Raw genomic sequence first — 12,463 nt, forward strand, 5'->3', positions numbered from 1 at the left:
TGAGTCACATAAGTCGAGGTGCCGCAGTTTGAATTAGTATAGAAATTGCTTTTTTTTTGCCTCTAACAGCTATTGCATTATGAATAACTGAAAACTTGAATGAAAAAACAGATTATTAGTTCATTTTCTAACATTTTATACTAATCAACACATTTTCATATTTTAGCGCACTACTGTCTCTATAAAAGACAAAATAATAAGATAGCATTTTTATACATATAAATGTGTCGTTGTTGAACAAGTACATCAGTCAATCAATCAACACTATGCTCCTATTTTGTGTCTTCTCCCTGAGCTGCTACAGACCATGTTAATATGGATTTTTTTCTTAGATCTGATAAACACAGAGCATGACCTTGGTTTGTTAAAGTAGAGGTTTTATTTTCTGCGAAAAAGTGCCTGCGGTGTGGTATATCTCTGCCTTTTTGCTTGTGCATGACTGAGGGGAAACTTTCTGGACTCATATCGACATGAAAGCAGCTCACCTCTCTAAGTCAGAGGAGCGTCTCTGCTGAACTGTCGTCTTTTGTAACATCCCATATTTTCACAGATTGTGTGACTCATTCCTTTTTGCCTTTACCTTCCTGATTTTTCTGCTTCAGCCATTCATTTCACTGCTTTTCTCACTGCTTCCCCCACCGTGTGTCTACCTGGAGCCTTCAGCCTTCCTGCTATTCCTGCTTAATTTCTGTCTCTCACTTTCTCTCTTTCTGCGGCTGACACTCTTTGTTCTTGGTTGCAGTCTGTATTTTCTGTTACTGAAAAAAGCAGCGCCACTGTTTCATTCCCTCTATTAACCTGTGTAACCGAGGCGTCTGATTGGATGAAAGAAAAAGTGATGTGCCGATAGAGCAAACCAGCATACAGACAATGCTTAAACACCAGGGTGTGCATACCTGAACACTTCAACATCATACTTCAACTGCTAAATACCAGATTTAAGCTGCAAACAGGAATTTAGAACCAACCGTGTGCGCTTGTGTGTCTGTTGTTGATGATTATATCAAGCTGGTGTGTGTGTACAAGATATCATCTGAGAAACTCGACCCCATCTCTCTCAGAATGTTAATCTGTCTGTGATTCAGACAGCAGACAGAAGTAAGCAGTGTAACTTATCCCCAGCAGCTACATTTATTAACGCGATCTGTGCCAACACGACTATAAATGACACACTCAAGCTCGATCCCTGATGTGTTACTGCTTCCTTTCTCTCCTTTGCCCGACACAAACTCTTAATGGTCATTGCTACCATATTTTATGCATTAATGACCCACTTAGCCTTGCTTTCCTGTTCCAGACTTCATTTACCTTTAACTGTTGCAGTTTCTATCACCGCTCACGCATGCAGACATCCCATCAGAACAGATTATGGTCACACGAACTGCATTAGCTGTATTTTGTAGATCATCTCCGCTGCTTCTCATAGTGCTTGTTTTATTTAGCTTCTCTGACACCTTTCATACATAATTAATTTTAACAAAGTTCTTTTCAAAGGGATTTTGAATAAAATGAGCAAAGGGATTGTAACTTTATTTCTTTTGCTGTATGTTTTTCAGGTAGGGTGCTTTATGTCTTATTTATATTTTTTACATAATGAAGAAAAATCTGCTTGTATTTTGGGTAAATTACTATCTGAATTAGTCTTTTAAATACAAAAAAGTGGAAAATGGAATTGAAAAAACTGTCTCGCATAAAACTTAAAAATATTACTCCATCTGTGAATATTTCTGCCTGAGTCACATCTGACAGCTTTTCATGGACATTGGTGGTTGTTTGACAATGAAGACATGAACCCCCATGAATCCACACTACATACATCTGTTGTTTTCACTGAGAGACTCCTGGCATGTTTAAAATCTGTTTGATCTGCTTCTTTCTTAAAAACATGTATTTATGTAAAAATCGGTAAACAAAAACATGATCTTTAATTGCAGAATAATGCAAATAACTAATCCCAAGGTTTCATAGAGAGAGCTCCTAGTGAAGTATAATACATGTCAAAACATGCACATATGTCTGCCCATGTTAACTCTCCGGAAAAGCACTCTGGTACTGTGTGATGGGTGTGGTACAGGAAGCATTTGATGCACTTAAAATGACGCAACAGGATTCACCTTGGCTGGATTTTGCTGCATGTTTGTGCTTCAGTGCAGTGCAAATCTTTTTTTCTCATCAATATTTATAGGCCTCTTGTGATTTGGGACTTCAACATTAAATATTCAAATTGCCTTTTAGTGAGTCATTGTCATTACCAATTGCGGTTTAAAATGTTAGTTTCATCTAATGTAAAACACATAAGCTGATAAGCACTACACCATGTCAGTTGTTTTCAGGCAGCTGTGGCAAATATAGTGTCCTGTTGTACAACACTGTACCATTAAGACTTAATTCCTTACCATTACAGCTTTCTCCAGCCAGTAAAAGACCCCAATTTGCATGATAGCAAGTGCAGGGTCAGGTGTTAATCACGTTATGCTCTGTATAATTATGACACCAGATTTTGTGTAAGCAGTGAAAAGACACAAATAGCTGCTGTCAGGTAGACAGACTTGTGGCTCAAAGGAGAGCACAGTCCCTGTGAGACTGAGTTGGACCAACCTTCGGCTGCAAGCCCATTAGACCTCTGCTAATCACTCATCGAGGGCCATCACCTAGCAACTAGCCTGCCTACTGTTGGAGAGCCTCAGATAAATGTAGGGGTGGCAGAGAGAAGAAGAAAACACACTGAAAAGGTCTAATTATTATTTTTTAAATGAGCTTCTGTTCCTGGTACTGGCTCTTGCTCCTCATCACGACTGCATGTATTAGGGCTAAGAGGTACTTAAAGAGTTTGGTCAGCCATGGAAGCTGTCCCTGTGCAAATAATGAGACAAACTACTTTTAGGAGGCAATGGGAAATTATTTCAGAGCACAAACAGGCCATCTCTGACACTGCTGCTCACACGTTTTCTCCACCTCGGGTAGCATGGATGGTAAATTTAGCTCGGTGTGGGAAGTTTTGGCAAGAGACAACTAGCTGCCTGCTAGGAGGAGAGCATAGCAGAACATACCTACCAACTGTGGGCGACTGTCAAATTTAACAAGGAGGATGGTGAGCACTGAAATCTTATTTCGGTGCCGGTCAAAAGATCAAGAATTAAGAAATGCACTGTTATTTTTGCTAAATCTTGTTAGATTGATTTGTAATGTTTGTTTGGCAGCAGGTTTGCTATAACAACTATATAAGGTGATAATATATCAATGTTCTAGTTTCTCATTGCTCTGCTGCCCCCCAGAGACCACAAACAATCAGTCTTGCTGCCTTTCAGCAAGCCGAAAGTTGTTGTAAATCCTGCAGCAGCGGTGGTGCAATCCTTTGCATAGGAAGAGTGAAGTTGGTGGACATGAGAATATAATCATGACTATGCCTTTTTTAAAATGTATGCTTGTAATTGAACTTGAATCCTGATTTCATAACTGTGGCATGTTTTGGTGCAGTTATTCTAAAGTAAACTTTTTTTTTTCTCCCTTTGTTTGTGTGTGCGATTGCTTGTCTCAGGTGCTGATGGAGCAGGGCTGTGTGTTTCAGGAGAGACATGGCTGGGAAAGACCCGGCTGGTTCAACAAAGATGGGCCTGCTACTGTAAGACACTTCACACAGATATACCGCTCACAAGCATGTGCATGCCAATGATTTATTTACTTCCGCCTATTGACAAAAGGCACTTGTAAAAACATTAATAGTCAAGCTGCCTCTTTTGCCACAAGGCTTACTGGAAAGGGACTGCTGGAACAGACTGACTGCCAAAAAATGGATGACACTGACACAGTAATCTGGCCCAATGTTTTGTCCTTCTCTGTACTTGGAAATGCTGATGATTAATTAACCTCTAACTGTTTGTTTGTCTTCATTATTGCAAAGGTTAAAGACTACGATTACTATGGGGCTTATGACATTAAGAAGAATACGAACTACAAATACAAAGAATTGTTGGGCAGAGAGTACACCTTTGACTTCCCTCCACATCATGACGTGGTAAGATACGAAGTAGTAGTGTGTTCAGCAGAATACTGTTATTAAATTACATCCAACTAAGCCAAAAAAGCTCGGGGCTTGTCAGATGAGTATGAACGCTCCCTGAAAGCTCCCTTGAGGAAAGGGAACATGTGTCCTTGTGGGAAATAATCACGGACAAATGACGATGATGAGTACAGTCAGTGAGGTTCATGGTGCATAACGTGCATATCAAACTATGTCAGCAGCTCAAAGGACACACCACAAGGAGAGACTCGCTAACCTTGACGTCAAAACCTCTCTATTAGTTGTCTCTTTAAGACAACTTCTTTTTCCTTCAAGGATCTGGCTCTACATCACAGTCACGTTGTCATGTTTGGCAAAGAGAGGAAGAGACACTCTAATTTAATGTCAGGGTTTGCATTAATTGGATGCATGTATTGTGTGTCTTTGTTTGTTTGTTTGTTGGTTTTTTTTTTTGTTTTTTTCAAATACAGATCAAGAGGGAGTGCCTCTCATGTAGACACGATGTGGCCGTGTTTGACATGTCCTACTTTGGAAAGTTCTATCTCACCGGACCAGATGCCAAGAAGGCGGCTGATTGGCTGTTCACTGCTGATGTCAACAAAAAGCCAGGTCGGTCTGCTGCAGCAAGAATGCACACACACATACACATAAACACAGAAAAATGCACAGACAGATGGGAGAAAAGGTTGACAGAATGAAGAGGGCAGATAGATGGATCGAGAGACTAAACAAGATGCCAACATATGAGCAAAACAGTTTACTTATCTGAAAAACCTCACAATATTTCCAATACTAAGAGTCTGATAGCCTCTCTTAGAGGTTCTGTTGAAAGCGATGGCATTGAAATCTGCTGGATTGGTGTTGTCAGCAAACTGACAGCTTATTGCAATGACAAGTGTGTGCAGATGTGAAAATGGGCAGTGCTCCAAATGCTCAGATATTTGTTTCTCCACTTTCCACACATTCCTACTTCATCCACTGTCAGCTCTCGCTGCTGAACAGAATATTTCACCGATATGTTGACAGCGATATCCTTAGTCTCCTTAGACAGATTAATATCAAATGTAACTGAAGTGCAGTACTAACCTCTTCTTCTGCTTTATTATCCTTCAGTCAGTAGGATAACCAAATCTCACACCTGTCCAACTATGAAGACAGATAGATGACCCATCATCAGCCTTGCGTTCTCAGCTTCTTTGTCCATCACTCTCCCCATCCTGCTGCCACTCCTCAGCGTACAGTAATCACAGTGGTCACGCTTGCTCTGGGAGTATTTTAACGTCTTAATCCACTTACACCCGTCTTCTTTTTAACGGCAGTGACAGAACAAAGTCGTAGCATCAATCATTCAATCAAATGAGAGATGACTGAGGGACAGCCACACATTAGCATGTCACTGCAGCCTTCATCTCCTTTAGCCAGCAGATGAAGGAAAGGTTATTATTTTGTCTCTTGTGATTAGACTTCATTTGTTAGGAAATCATTTTGATGATGCTCTCATTTTGCCCTCAGCATTCAGTTTCAGTGGGGTTCATATTTCAGTCGTTTCCTTGGTAACTCTTTCACAAAAGAAAAAAACAGTTCACATTTATTGATTTTTTTTTTTCTATTTATATAGGGCTTTTCAGAAAACAGCTACAAAGTGCTGCTCATACGTGAAACAGCAAAGCAATGAAAGGCATGGGGAAAAGAGACAAAGTGTCAGTTAGCAACTTACATTTACGAGTGCAAAAATAATATCAAGAAATCAGAAAAGACAAAAAGTAAATAAATAAGTAAAATAAAAAAAATAAAATAAAAAAACAAAACAGAGCAAAGATTAAAGCATCAGAATCAAAAAAAGCCACATTGTACAAGCATGTGGTCATTGTTGATGAGATTCATAATGGTTTCAACATTTAAAAATTCACTCTTATTCTCACACACACACACACACACATACACACACAGGAGCCCAGGAAAGCACGCAGTCACACAAAAGCTTACAAACTGGATTACTCACACAGAATCAGTTACAAACAGAAGACTGACCCCAGACTCGGGTTCATTTTTTATTCTGAGACTTCGATCGGCTCAGTTCCAAGAGATTGTGCACTTCAAATTGGCCTGCAACGCGAGAATTAATTGTTAATGTGTGTTTGTGTGTGTTTCAGGCTCCACTGTGTATACCTGCATGCTGAATAAGAGAGGAGGGGCGGAGGCTGACCTGACAGTGAGCAGACTGGAGCCTGGTGCTGCCAACTCGCCCCTGGCACCACAGTCCAGCGGTGAGAAACACAGTTTGTCTGTTGTTTTCAGAATTATCTGCAACACCATTAGATCTCTTACTCTCTCTGTTAGTCGTCTGCTTATCATTACATCACTGTGTTTTATCAGTTGCTGGATATATCTGCCATTCTCTTGTATCTTATTTTGGATTTATTGTTGTTTTGCTCTGTTCTATTTATTCTTCTGTCTCCCAGTTTACCTATCAAAATTTTATGTCTGTTGTTTTCATCACACGTCACATTCTTCTGTTCATTCTCTCATTCTCCTTTGTCATTCTTGTTTCAATATGTCATCATTTTGTGTATTTGAAGTCAACTTCAGTCACTTTATCTTGTTGCTGTACTGTATCTATTGTTACCTTTGCATGCAGTCGTTTTACCTACTGTTCTATGTCTTCATCCACCCGTTTTTCCATCATTTTCAATATGCCTGGAAAAAAAAAAACAAAACAAAACCCTGAGGGGACCAGCAGGAAGTTTACTTAAAATCAGCTTAAATTTTGAAATCGAAAGAAAATAGTGTTTACACTTAGCTATGTTGGGAAATGTTGAGAAACCAAAAAGAGCTGACATCCAAAGAAGTCTCCGCTTCACCAGAAATCTCTCAAAAATATTGAGTAAAACAAGCTGCATTGTCTGGGGTATGCATTACTGCAGTGTCTCCAGGTTGAGTACAGATGGCATGTAAATATTACTGGCACACTTTTCATTATATGATCTTGACACTGTTAATCCATCTGTCATTGTTGTCTTCCTCTCCTTAATCGCTCCTTTTTATTCCAATCCTTCCCCACATTTGCTCCAGGTGATGCATACTACCTGGCAATCGGAGGTGGTGTAGCAGAACACAACTGGAATCACATTAGAACAGTTCTTCAGGACCAAGGCTTCCGCTGCCAGCTGACGGACCACTCGGAGGACATGGGGATGATCAGCATCCAGGGACCAAAGAGGTGAGGAAAGAAAGGAAAGGGGAACGGAGGGAGGAGGGGCATTGTCATGATTTATATCTCCATGTGAGAAAAGGACAAAAATAGTGAGTGAGGGCAAAGAGCAGTGGAGAGGAGAGGGAAAAAAGACTGATTGGTCTAAAAATGGGTTATGATTCACGTCGTGGACATGAGGTGGGGAAACTAAAAGACAAGCTGTTCGATCGATAAGAGGAGAGCAGGTTAAGAGCCTATTCTCAAGACTTGGCCATAGGCATTAGAGGTTAGTGAGTGCAGGGATGGAGGTGGATTGAAAACAGACAGAAGCCGATTGGTTCAAGGGTAATTCTATGGTTTAATGTCACCATTGGCTGTTTCACCATTCTATAAAGTAAATTCAAATCTATTTTTCATCTGAGGTCAGTGCTAATGAAAACTGTCTCAACAACACTTTGTACCTCGGGGCTGAGTCATAGAGGTGAAATGTCTGTTTAAAAACAAATGAGGCCTGATTGAAGTAAGAGCAACCAAACTCAAGGTGAATTGCTCCAGCTTTTTTGCTGCCATTTGCTAGAAAGAGAGACAGAGAGAAGAGAGATACCCGATTCGTTAGCACTAGAGTTTAGTGAATCAATATATTTGGCCAACTTCCATTTCTGAACTCACACCGGTGTGACCAAATCATTTTTCACATCCAGACACTTCTTGCTCACATGTGCAGCAAAATGCTGCTGTTGTCGTAAAGGGCAGCAAAGTGGACGTGACGTAGTGGAGTATAGTAAATGTCCATCCACTTGCTGTGTTAAGGGGAAAAATAGTAGGATTCATTTCATTGTTCGTCTGAGTATAAAACCCAGTTCTTTTTTTATATTCCTGTCAGGACGAATTGTAACAACTACAGTAAAATCTCTCACAGTCTGAAAGCTCAACACATATGATATTAAAGTTTAGATTGTGGCATTGAATTTCCATAACAAGCAGAAGAATCACTCCTTTTTACCTGCACTGTCTGCCGTGATGACTCGCCACTCGTCTAATTTAATTCCATTTAGCACATATACAGCCTTGATTAGGTCTCACGGACTTATGCAGTCTAATAGGGATCTGAAGTTGCAAATTGTAGATCCCTGAAAAAAAAGACAAACGGGAATTAAGTTGTGACAGCAGCCTGTTAAATGAATACTGCCAAACACAAGGTTTATGTATGAATGTGGTACATATAGGGCTGTTTGCTGATTTGGTGCAAGCCCTTGAAAAGCTCCTGCTCGTGTCTGATTTTGTTAATGGCAGCATTTAGTCGCTTAAGTTCCGGGTTCTGAAAGGAGCACATGTGTTCCTTTTTCGAAATGCATTACCACGGTTGGTAGATCTGTGTCATCAGTCATCTTGTGATTTTGCGATTCTTGGGATTTTGCAGAAAATGAATGTAACTGAAACCTGAACTGAAAATGTCACGGTATTCCTTTTTTTTAACTCTCATCCATTGATTTCTTCATCTGCGGATGAAAAATTGTGTACTATACAGGTGAAAATGGTACTGCGCGTTCTGACATGGATGTAGTCCAGGCTTGTCACTTTCTTCTGGCTTCCTACAGCTTTTCTTTGTTCTTCACTCAAAGAGCAATCCGGGCTGCCTTTACCGCGTCCCGATCTCATCCCTGAACTCCTCATCTATCTTTTCTTCCCCTCTCACCTCCACTCCTCCCCACCTCGCCGTCCTTCGTCTTTGTTCTTCTTTCGTGCCAGCAGCAGGGTTAGGCCACTCTGTGTGGGCTTTGTCGATTTCTTCTCCTTGAGGCTTTTCTCATCTTCGCCTCTCCCAAGTTTCTTCTCTCTTTCTTTTTGTGTCTCTGTTAGATCTTATCTATCTCTGTCCTCTCTCTCCACCCCCGACCTCCTGTTTTGCTCAGTCGCCTATTCTCGGTGTCCCCTTCCCCTTTTTTTAGATATTTCTACCTCCTCCTACTTTTATTGCTTACGTCAATCTGGAAATCAGTGCGTCACTGGCAGCAGTAGCCCAATATATGTGTGTGTTCCATCACAGATACACACATACACAATAGGATGTTGATTATGGAGCTCATTGATTTGAGCATCTAAAGCACATTCAGCTTGTGAGTGTTTGTGTGTGTGTGGGTGTGTCAATAAAATAAACAAGATCTGGCATCTGCATTGTGTGTGCACAGTATTGCTATGGTCCTCAGCTCCTCCTTATTGTTTTTGCCACCTATGAGGACCCTCCAGTGTTTGGGTTTTGTTTTCTGACAAAACAAATTGATCTCTTTAAAGCTTGAGGAGAGAAGAAAATTACAGAGTTTATGGAAATATGTTTGTCACCGTTTTCTCTCTCAAATGATGTCTCATTCCAGTCCTCCAGAGAGGGAGGGAATTTGCAGATTTTCTCCTGCACAGCTTGGCAAGGCGCTGCAAGGGGTGAAACTGGTGCTCTGTCATTTGCTTTGTAATTATGAACCTCATTTGTAATATATGAAATTATGTGATGGTCCCGTAAGAGAGCTCCATGTGTGTGTTTGTGTGTGTTGTGTGTGCATCCTCTGACACACAGCTGAGAGCCATAGTTAAGTGGCAAGTCAGAGAAGCAAATTGGTGGTTGTAAGAATCCCTCACCACACACACACACAGCCGGTCACTGATTATATATAGCTAATTGGCCTTACTCTTGGGCTCTTGAGTCCAGTGAACAAATACTCAAGGATGGACAGAAATTGGACGACAGCCTGAAGGAAATATCAGTCTGTGCATCATGCTAATGCATACATGCATGCCTGCACACACGCATTTATGCAAGAAATGTTTTATTCACATAAGGCCTTACCTGCGTATACACGTCTTGTATTCAACTATGACAACATCAACTGCTGTTTAGAGTAAAAGGACACCCACACAGAGACATGTCCGGTACACAGACGTAACTTGGACCCTTCCCCGAATACTGTGAACCCTGGCTTCATGCCACACTGTTGCAAAAATACCCACCAGGAGAGGCCTCTACCTGCCCACTCACAAACATACAAGAAGCAAAGCAAGCTAAACTTAGTCCTTTTTTTTCTGTTGACTCATCTTTATGTAATATTGATTTTTAGTATGTGTGAGCTTGTGGGAGAAGGAAAGATAGTACATTTGCTACAGCAACTATGGCTGATACTGCTGTAAATTTTTGGTCATGTTTTATTAAAATATTCAAGTTTTTAAGTAGAAAAAAAAAAAAAAAATCTGATAATTTGAGTAACAAAGAGCATACAGATTAAATCTCTTTTATCACACCAGTTGTATAGTTACAGTGTGAAATATACTGACAAGCTCCCTCTGTTTATGTTTTTTTGTGTCTTCTGTGTGCAGTCGAGAGGTACTTCAGGAGGTGCTGGACACAGACCTGAGCAACGAAGCTTTCCCCTTCTCTACCCACAAAGTTGTCAACGCAGCGGGGCATCAGGTGAGAACACACACACACACACATACACACATGCTCTGTGGCTCAGCTCATTTCTGCAATAATTGGATGTGGTACATTTGTCAGTTTGAAAATAATCCTGTCACTGCTAGTTAAAAATAAATGCAGCTGATTAAAGAAATTATATGCAAATTTCATGCCGATGAGTGGAACCAGTTTATGATTTTAAACGTTCAGTCAACAGAGATTGTAGACACGGTGTGTCTGTTTGCGTGTGTGGGACAGATGGTATGTCTCAAGGCGTCTTTGTGATTTACTTCGATGTCAACTCTGTCCACATGTTTTGTTTTTCTCTACCTTCTCACCACCTTCTATCACTTTCAACTTCTTCTTCCCCTGAGGTCTATTAACTGAAATAACAAAGTTTATAGTTGCATTGTTTGTAAGCACTGGGGAAATCATATATTAAGCGCTCAGCTGCATGTATGTTGTTCTGTTTTCTCACAGTAACGCTGCGAGGCAGTGTAGCCTCATCCTCTTCGGTTGACCTCTACACTCTTCCTGGCCTCAGAACAAAAAGAGCATGTTGTGCCGGCACACGCGGTGACACATATGTCCACACTCTTCCTCTCTCTCTCTCTCTCTCCGTCTTAGTTGCTCATGCATGAATTATGCAAAGCTCCGGTGACTGCAGTCAGCATCTTCTCGCAGCTCTGCAGCAGTGTTTGTTGCATGTGTGTGCGTTCCAGCTGGTTGCCGGCCTTGTCTGGGTGACATTTTAATGGCTGCACCACTGCGAGAACAGAGCACTCTCTCTCCCTGCTGCCCTCTGCACCCCTCACAGCTCATTAGACTCTTCGGCGTTCTCTCTTCCTAACCAGCCAGTTGAAGTCAGCGTGCTGGCATGTGTGTGAGGTCACATGAATTCATGTTTATATGCATTTTTGTACTTGTGTTTGATGCGTGCCTGGTGAGTGTATGAGTGACAGCGTGCATGAGGCATGTGTCCCTGTGTGTTTGAGATTGTCGCCTGTGTGTGTGTGTTGTGCATAAGTGCAGGCCTACATGTACTGTCCTCCCCAGAGTTTCATGGTGTACATATGGGGCCCAGGGTGATCCTTGGCTGGCCAGATGGCTTGGCTGTCACAGCACCCACTGGGGAAACTGTTGGAAAGAGTTTTCTCTCCTCATGTTTCACTCCTTTCCATATTTTCTCACTCGCTTACTTTCCTCTTCGCTCTCCCTCTTCTTTCAGAGATATTATAATCCTTGCATACCAACGAGAGATGAGTGATATTATTGGCTTGTCATCGGTATCGGCCTGAGAGGAACATTTCTGCTGTCATGACAGGCTGCTAAAATGACACTTTAATTATGCACATCTGATTAAGTAGTTCTCTTATTTTGCCCAGTCAGTGTCTACATTTTGAAAAGCATCTGTCAGTGGGCCATCACAATAATGTGCTGTTATGCCCCAGGAGAGACTTGATGTTCTTGGGTGGAAAAAATATGTGCATTTATCAGTATCAGCATCAGCAATCAGACAAAATGAGTTGGGAAATATGTCCATATCTTCAAAAATTCCAATCATTCTGGCATTTGTCTATGCAGGTTTCAGTCTCATATTCTTTTACTGTGACTGTAATAGCTTGGCAGATTTGAGAAAAATCTAAATTCAACCAGGAATCATTTCAAACCCTTTGAATTTGATCAAATTAAAAAAACGCAAAGTAGTCCGCAAAGAAGCTGTAGCACGCTTGTGTTTCCCAGAGATGTAGCAGAAATCAAAAGAAGCCAATTTGTGTGTGCAAGTTTCCAAACTGCACAAAAAAAA

The 12,463-nt window shown here is 41.0% G+C and overlaps 1 protein-coding gene across 2 annotated transcripts in view; it reads left to right on the top strand.

The window, feature by feature from the left end:
• Positions 1-12,463, top strand: part of sardh (sarcosine dehydrogenase) — a 36,309-nt gene that overhangs the window by 17,001 nt on the left and 6,845 nt on the right. For both annotated transcript variants that reach the window (XM_046375059.1, XM_046375061.1), the window contains 6 exons: positions 3,539-3,622; positions 3,902-4,015; positions 4,492-4,630; positions 6,175-6,288; positions 7,094-7,241; positions 10,578-10,671. In XM_046375059.1, the coding sequence (XP_046231015.1) occupies positions 3,539-3,622; positions 3,902-4,015; positions 4,492-4,630; positions 6,175-6,288; positions 7,094-7,241; positions 10,578-10,671 (693 nt within the window). The remainder of the gene's footprint in view (positions 1-3,538; positions 3,623-3,901; positions 4,016-4,491; positions 4,631-6,174; positions 6,289-7,093; positions 7,242-10,577; positions 10,672-12,463) is intronic.

Source organism: Scatophagus argus, chromosome 20 (assembly GCF_020382885.2).
Source record: "Scatophagus argus isolate fScaArg1 chromosome 20, fScaArg1.pri, whole genome shotgun sequence".
Taxonomy (NCBI): Eukaryota; Metazoa; Chordata; class Actinopteri; family Scatophagidae; genus Scatophagus; species Scatophagus argus.